The 8,272-nt window shown below is 35.4% G+C and overlaps 1 protein-coding gene across 1 annotated transcript; it reads right to left on the bottom strand.

The window, feature by feature from the left end:
* Positions 1 to 1,640: 1,640 nt before the first annotated feature.
* LOC127840370 (uncharacterized) lies at positions 1,641 to 7,956 on the bottom strand. The gene is made up of 3 exons (XM_052368781.1): positions 7,879 to 7,956; positions 7,227 to 7,631; positions 1,641 to 1,706 (listed from the first exon to the last, which is right to left on the bottom strand). The coding sequence occupies exons 1-3, from the start codon at positions 7,954 to 7,956 to the stop codon at positions 1,641 to 1,643; spliced, it is 549 nt and encodes a 182-aa protein (XP_052224741.1).
* Between the last annotated feature and the right edge of the window lie 316 nt (positions 7,957 to 8,272).

Raw genomic sequence — 8,272 nt, 5'->3', positions numbered from 1 at the left:
GGTTAAATAAGTGAACACTAACAAACAACGATGTTTATGTGCCACTGGGCTATGTCTGTCTTAATGGTACACGTGCAGGTAGTTGTCCATCAACTATGTTCTATTATACATGTATGTGACAATTTAACTGCAAAAGAGTCGATTCATAATCAGTTGTGGTTTCAGTTATTGAATATTAAGTGACAATATGTGAACAATTAGAACAAGACATATTGCTCTTTTAAATACACAACATGTAGGTTATCATCTTTCTCTTAAATCCAAAAAATAAAGACTTCTGAAAAAATGAATGTAACAAGTGTCAGGGTTTCAGTTATGGATTTATCATCAAGTAAAATATATAATTATAAAGCTTCTCTAAAGTTTTAATTACAAATATATGTATTTCTAACATAGTGATACATGTAACTCCAGATGGATAAATTAGAGGAATTTAATTTCTACAATTTCTAACGCGGAAATGTGGTCTTGACAAGTGCGAATGGAAGCTTCGATATGTAGAATTACCAAAATTACCAAAATACCCTATATATAAAATAATTTATTTCAGAAACTTCAAATGTCATATAAGCAATATTAAGTATGAATTATATCACGTGTATGTGTAAACTAATAGGGAATATTGGTATTTGCGTAACTGAACGAAATCAACGTTATAAATCGCTTTTTTGTAAGAAACAAGCCAAAACTATTTTAAGTGACTATTTTAATAAAAACGTATCGATGCCACCGTTTTGTTGGTCTGCACTTTAATTCATAATACATGTACCATGGGTTATTTCGGTACCCGCTCGGCGTCAGAAAGCGTGTAAAACGAAAAACCAGTTATAAAGCGCTATTCGTGTCAAATACATGTGGGCAAAATGTTTCTTTAGTATTTTCGTAAAAAAACATGGGTAAATACAAGTTTAGATGTATTAATTTTTTACTAATACCACCATTACACGTAGTAACAGGTTAGATTTCTGTAAGGGCGCAAGCGTTTGGGAGCGTGTTTTAAGTACCGAAATACCCGTTATGCATAGCTTATGTTCTTTATAAATTAATATTTTTTGCATTTGCATAATAAATATGTGACACAAATCTCTTTTACCAGTGTAATACGGTATGAAAAAAGTCCATAAAAATCATCAAGAAAATCGCACAATCAATAGGCAATCTATAGGCAAAGAACCCACGTTGGTGTTAGCTTGTCTAGGTTTTCTTACTACTAAGCCACGTGACTAAATGGGCGAAGCGATCATCGTCCAGGCGAGATATCCATTTCGATAGGGGTCGTTTACTGTCCAAGGTCAAAGCACATATGAAGTTTCAAGCCAATCGTTCAATTCGTTGACGAGTTATTGATCGGAAACGATTTTCACACTTATTGTGAAAGTGACCTTTGACATATTGACCCCATTTTCAATAGGGGTCATCTACTATCTAAAGCCAATGCACATGTGAGGTATCAAGCCAATCAGTCATTTCGTTGACGAGTAAAAAATAGGTCAACCGACAGACAGACATGCAACAAAACAATATATCACCTCTTCTTCAAAGGGGGACATAAAAAGATAACTAATGTTAAGTAATTTTGCAGGTTTACCTGTTGGTCATGTCAGACAAATGTACCAGTGAATTTTTTGTTACTTTATGGTTTATGGTGGCAAGATATTTTCCAAAATTACACGAGACCCAGTGGCCAGATTTTCCCCCGTGGCCAGCTAAAGATCAGAAAGGTTGTGGATTTTTGTCTTGCCATGTGTTGGTGTTTTCACAGATATTGATGTCGATGTGTTCTTAAGTAAACTAAAGACAGTTTTACTTGAAAACATGGATGGCACATGCATGAAAATTGAGAAGGAACATGAACCATTTCTTTACTCTATTGTAACAGTTTATTTATCTATGCAGTTTTAATATCTGTGCTCAACAACAGTGTGTAGCTTTGTTTAAAGTTTATATTACTATTGATTTTTTTTTGGATAACTAAAATCATATGCTTGTATTAAGTTTTTGTGTATTACACATATTGCTGAAAAATAACAGATTGTAAATTGCTGAAAAACAACAGCTTGTCACTATGTTTAAATGCTGAATTAAATTTTCATTGAAGGCAAAAACGTATTACTAATACGTTGATCAAGGCATAGGGTATGTAATTAATATTGCATTTTAAAAATATGTTTTGTAGGTTTGATGTTTATTTTCGTCTATTTCCATGCAATTGTTAAAATATCAGCTGAATTCTGTAATATTCGGGTGTTTTCGGGTGTTTCCTACATTCCAATGGCACGTGATCCAAAAATGATGAAAACGGTACGCTAATTGAGTTATCCTGGCCGATGTACAACATGCTGAAACTTTATTTTGCAAAAAAAAATGTAATTCTCTTTGTAAATAATATTTGTATTTGAAAAAAAAACATTATTTTGTGAATAAAAAGCTATTAATATATTTTAGACATTGTGCATTGTTTTCTTCGATGTACCGAAAGTGATCCGTTACTGGCGACCAAACTGTAGTTTATTATGATATGAACTGTGTCTAATTTGATTTTATGTTGGTAACTTCAAGGGACAACGATTATTCAAATAAAATAGTGTTGTCTATCAAAAAACGTTAACCGCCATATGCAGTGTATACGTTTGATTACTTGTTTATTGCAGCGTATTTACAATTTCACATAACATTGTCACTGGGAAGACTGAATCAATCACTTCTGGACGAAGCGTTCACTATGAAAAACTGAACTGTTGCGCAGACTACACTGGCTCCTCCACGCTAATTAGATGTTGTACGAGTTTCGGGTGGGATGGCAGCAAGTTCACATATGACAATTTGCGTAATTATGATATACCGACACGCAGGTAACGTGATTGGAAGCTCAATATTTCATTTGAATTATAATAATATTTGAACATTTTATTTTGTTTTGTTTCAATACACAAAATGTTTAGTAAATCATTATGACCACGCAATCAGTTACATGATATATTCACCGTTGATACTGATTGTAAATAGTTGATATATTCGCGAATAATTACTGTACAATTAAGTGACTCTAAATTAAATATTTGCTTGTGCAGCAGTGTTAAACTCGGAGAGCATTCGTTGTTTTTGAAGATACTTTTCTTTTATCGCAATATTTTAACTTAACATGACTTCACGGGTTTCAAAGATACTTTTGGTTATTCGGCTTTTCCGATCGTGATAAATATATATTAACGTTTAAACATTTTTCATGTATCCTTTATCAATTATCGTTGTGTTAATTTTTTAATCAAGTTTATGTATATGTAAACAAATGAAAGCTAAACAGCTTTTGTGTTTGGAAGACTTTGCGCTTATGAGTGTCATTGTAACAAATGGCTTGAATTCGCATTGCCGATAAGCTCTTTGATGTCCACAAATAAACAAGAAAACAATCATGTTTGAATACTTACACATATATGGGTAATAATGATGATAATGTTGATAACAACAAACAAACAATATTTATGCTAAGTATTACCTTGTTATTTATTCTGTTTTATTGTTATCAAGTTCGTAATCCTTTTAACTAGTATTGTGTTGTTTAGAATATCTGAAACCTTTAAAATTGTTTCAATGACAGGATCTGTGTATCTGGTTGAAATATAAAATGTCACAAAAGATATTGCAGCAGAGTGTTCAGTAAAGCAGTTTTTTTTCAACCGAGATGTTATTAGACGCCTTAAAATTTAGTTGTTTAATGACCATCCCACTAACATAGACCTAGTACTTTTGAGTCTTATTACTGAATCGTGTTGTCTGCATAAATAAATACTATTTCAGGTCATACACTTTAGTATTTTTTCAATTATGTTACATAATATGTATTTATATACGTGGTTTATACCACAACTTGAGAGAGAGCATATTGGTTTGCCCTTGTCCGTCCGTCCGTGCCCACTTTCTTAAGACGGTCCTTTTTTTGACTCACGAAACTTATATAACATTTTGCTGCTTGTGGGATGAACCATTACAATCATATATACACGCATGTGAACGTGACCACCTTTGTTTGTCCTGTGTTAACAGCGTTACTGAAGATATGGCCTCCAACAGTTTTAAGTTACATGTAGAGCATAACTCAAAAACAAATTCCTGTCTCAGAGAGCATTATTCACTAATTTACAAGCATGTGAAGTTAAGCGCCTTTATAATTTGGTTCGCATTATTTATACACAGCCAGAGCTGTGGTCCTTTTGTCAAATATTTGCAGTTTTTAGTTTGTGTCACGCATAATCAAACAGCATTGCTGCCAGAAGTCTAGAACTTGAGAAACATTAAAAAAAAAAACACGCGAATTTCCGCTTATGCATAGTCTGATTGGCAGAATTCTGATACAACATTAGAAATGTTCACTCTTTATGTGAATACAACTTAAGTGCCTCACGAGTAACTCAAACCTATTAATAAGCATGTGAACGTATGCACCTCGGTTAAAGCGGTGTTATAGCCCCTTGTGTCACGGATAACTAAAAAAAACCTTGATGATGGGGTAAAAAGCACTTTATAAATACCAGTTTTTGAACGAACCTCCATATATTGTTTCAATTTTTAGGCGTAGCTTTCAAAACGGATTTTGACTTTTATCAATTGCCAAAAGACTGATAAAGAAATCACACTTAATAGTTGCAACCCATCTCTTTTTCGATATAAATTGGGATCCATTTGTAAGTATGACCTATCTCTTAATTTTGTTTACAATTGTTCCCTTTTTTTATTTCAAAGGCATTTGTGTCTAGAATCAAAGTTATTTTTCTATAAATATTTAACTTAAAAGATATGAATTTGTGATTTTTAATGCCAACGAAGTGGCTATAAAGGTATGTCAATCAATAAAAAAGACTTACAAACGTAAAAATAAAATAAGTGAAATAAGCGGTTATAAATCCGTTTACAAAACAATGTAGATGCAGAACGAGTTTTCATTTCGGTTGTTTACATCCTACATGTCTACCAAAAAAGACAATTTACAATTCAATGCACACTTAATTCGTGCAATATGCTAATAATCGAACAATTGAATAAATTAATGCAAATAGATATTTATAAGCAACACATGTGTCCATCCAAAATCCAATTTCATCAAAAAAACTCCAAACATAAGAACGACATCCAGATACGATACAATCCTCCAGCAGTCTGGTAAAATACAAGGTCAAACAATTTGTTATGGTCGAGTTGTGTCAACAAACGCCCACAGAAAATCACAAGCATGGATACAAAATGCCCAAGACCTATTGCGATGGGAATTGCAATGCTACAATAAAAGCTAATAAGTTCGATGGAGAACTTTATTTTAATTTCAAAGACAACTGTTGATGAGGATACACCTCACGACACGGCAAGGTTTTCCTCAAACCCCGGCTTCCGAGGTAACTTGACCGACACTGCTCCGTCAATGGTCTGCACTTGGTCCGCACCTCGTAGATCGGTGGTTCTCAAAGCTGGGTGCAGTCGTATTGTTTCGTTGTAAAGCCAAATGTCGTGGGGCGGGTAATGGAAAAAATCAAACACTTTCTCGATGTTCGAGTATATATTATGAAAAAAACTTAAAGTATATCGCTGTGTACTAGTATTTGTGAAATATGAATCACCAGACTTTAAAACCAGGTTGAAAGAAGTGTGAAATAAAAGTAGTCAAATATACACCGTACCTACAATTGTCTATTGTAAGGGAGTAAATGAAGTTTGTTTTTAGACAGTACATATGCTTAAGACATCATGATCACATATTTCCAATCATATGTACGTCTTTTGAGAGTGCTAACAACAATACTTTTTGTTGACTGGATATCTATCTGGATATGAACAATACACGTAAAATATATCATACCATTCCTGGACATACACAGGATTAGATGAAGAATGCATGCACAGACGACAAGGGTTATAAACACTTATATATGATACTAAGACACATATACCTATAACACATACTAAAATGACCTATCCTACATAAGGATTATCCTACATAAGGATTACCTCATCATTAGAAAGATTGCGACCGATGGATTTAAAACTAGTTGCGTGCGTGATACACTAATAATGCACTGCAGTTGTTAGTGTCTGGGAAAAGTCATGCGAATTTAGGAATATAACATCCAATATTACGTATAATTTTGCAGATGTGCTAAAATTGTTAAACGTATCGTTTTCCGACTGCGACGACAGCTGGCTTCAATACTACCACAAGTCAAAAACATGTAGAGAATTCGATATTACAATTGCACAGTGGTCTCCCCTGTTTTTTATTTTTAATATAACACGCCAACCTAAGAGAAAAACTGACCACAGCGAAAATCAGAACCGTCAAACACCATTATCAATGCAATTATAATCAGAAGCAATACATTGTCAACTTGTTGTGAATAAATGTTCCCAATGTGAACCATTTTTTGCGAAAAAACTAGTTTTCTTGAAAATCGCAATATAAATTGACTTGATGTTGAGCTAAAGAAATGACAAGCCGCAGTAGTAGTGTAAAAATTACGCGTCTGGCGCACGTTGTTGCACATTTCGTGTCGGTCTAAGTATCTCTGACTCATTTCGAAATTTGACCATGAAATCGACCACGATTGTATTGGAAACTGCTGGTTAAGGCTTGACCATATGCGTATACGATTTTTGCGGCTGGCTCATTTCGACATGTGACCATGAAATCGACCACGATTGTATTGGCAACTTCTGGTTAAGGCTTGACCATACGGCGCAGAAGGGGATTGTATTGGGTGCGCGGCTGGCTCATTTCGAAATATGACCATGAAATCGACCACGATTGTATTGGAAACTGCTGGTAAAGGCTTGACCATACGCGTACATACGACTGGGGCGCTGGCACCACCACGAGATGAGGCCAGCCACGCATGCACACACATATCTGACTAGCTTTCCAGGTAGACAGGACCCCTCTATGACAATTCGATAAGACTTTGAGTGTCCACCCATGAATTGAACGAGTCGGGATAACCGAGCCACTTGACTAACGACTTGTCTCCGCGTTTACGAATAACCTTTTCGATTCTAAACACTTCTTGACTCGTCTTTTGTAGCTCTTGTTCATAAAACGTACCCTGTATTACCTCGCAATGAAGATCAGTGATTTTATACGTCGGTGGATCTGTATATTGAACATGTGACACGGTAAACACCTCCTCAGTCCATCAAGGCGTATTTCCTTTTTCAAATATTCCCTTTTTCTTAGTGATTCTTACCTTATCGCCGACTTTAAATAGTGGCTTACCGTACTGCTGATGGCGTTTGGAGTACAGATTGAACCAGACAGCGCTTTCGTTCTTTTTATCACTAGCATCAACGGGCGTCATTTTGATGGATGAATGCTTTGTGTTGTTATAAGCATTGACCATGTCATCTAAGACATCGACATATTTTCTGGTAGAGTTGGCTGAAAAGTATTTGAACATTCTTTCCTTCATTGTTCCGTTCCACCGCTCTACCACGGAACTTTTCTCTTCGTTTTCTGTGGAATACAACTCGACTCCCAATGCCATCACGTTTTTATTGTAGAACTCTTTTCCTTTATCGACCCACAACTTTTGGGGTCGCCTTTCCTTAAATACGGTGTGAAATGCTTCAGCAACCTCAACTCCGGTTTTACTCTTAAATGGAACAATCCAGTCATATTTTGAAAATACATCAATAACTGTGAGCAAGTATTTTACACCGCCATTAAACTTGGCAAAAGCTTGCATGTCCACTAAATCAGCAGCCCATATTTTATATATGCCAAGGGCAACGACTATTCTTTTTCTAAAACGTTTTACAACGGGTTTATGCAGTTCATCCAAGAGCTGATCAGTCCATTTTAGTTCTGTAGCCGCGACTTTTTTTCCCTTATACCCTAACCCGAACTTCGCCTTCGTTGATAGGATTGGCTTGGCGTTCAATTTTTTCACGAATCGTTGGGTCTTTAATGGCGGCCATTAGTTCAAGCATTATTTTATCCGCCACGTTTCTACTCGCTGTATCTGGAAAGTGTTGGTAAGCTTAATCATGATGATAAGCAGCATTGTCAACTCGATCGACTGGTTTGCTCCAGTCTTTGTAAGCGCCACTTGAAGTTAATCGCTCGTTTAAATTAGTTCCAGGTCCTGCAAAGTTCATTCATGGAATATGCATTTCTCCGGGAAATTTAGCCCACGGAAGCTTGACTTTACTTGTCACCGAATTCAACGACGAAACAAAGTCTCCACCAGTTTTACTATGCATTTTTACAAACTGCGTTTTAACACAACCGCAA

Source organism: Dreissena polymorpha, chromosome 8 (assembly GCF_020536995.1).
Source record: "Dreissena polymorpha isolate Duluth1 chromosome 8, UMN_Dpol_1.0, whole genome shotgun sequence".
Lineage (NCBI taxonomy): Eukaryota > Metazoa > Mollusca > Bivalvia > Myida > Dreissenidae > Dreissena > Dreissena polymorpha.
The sequence above is the reverse complement of the archived record's forward strand: the minus strand, read 5'-3'. Positions and strand labels throughout refer to the sequence as shown.

What these genes read in the sequence shown, in the direction of transcription:
- LOC127840370 (XM_052368781.1), bottom strand. Translation starts at nt 7,956, where the DNA reads ATGGCCGCCATTAAAGACCCAACGATTCGTGAAAAAATTGAACGCCAA. An exon ending in TCAACGAAGGCGAAGTTCGG is followed by an intron (nt 7,632 to 7,878) that starts GTTAGGGTATAA and finishes GTTCCATTTAAG; the next exon opens with AGTAAAACCGGAGTTGAGGT. An exon ending in TATTTAAAGTCGGCGATAAG is followed by an intron (nt 1,707 to 7,226) that starts GTAAGAATCACT and finishes TCTGATCTTTAG; the next exon opens with CTGGCCACGGGGGAAAATCT.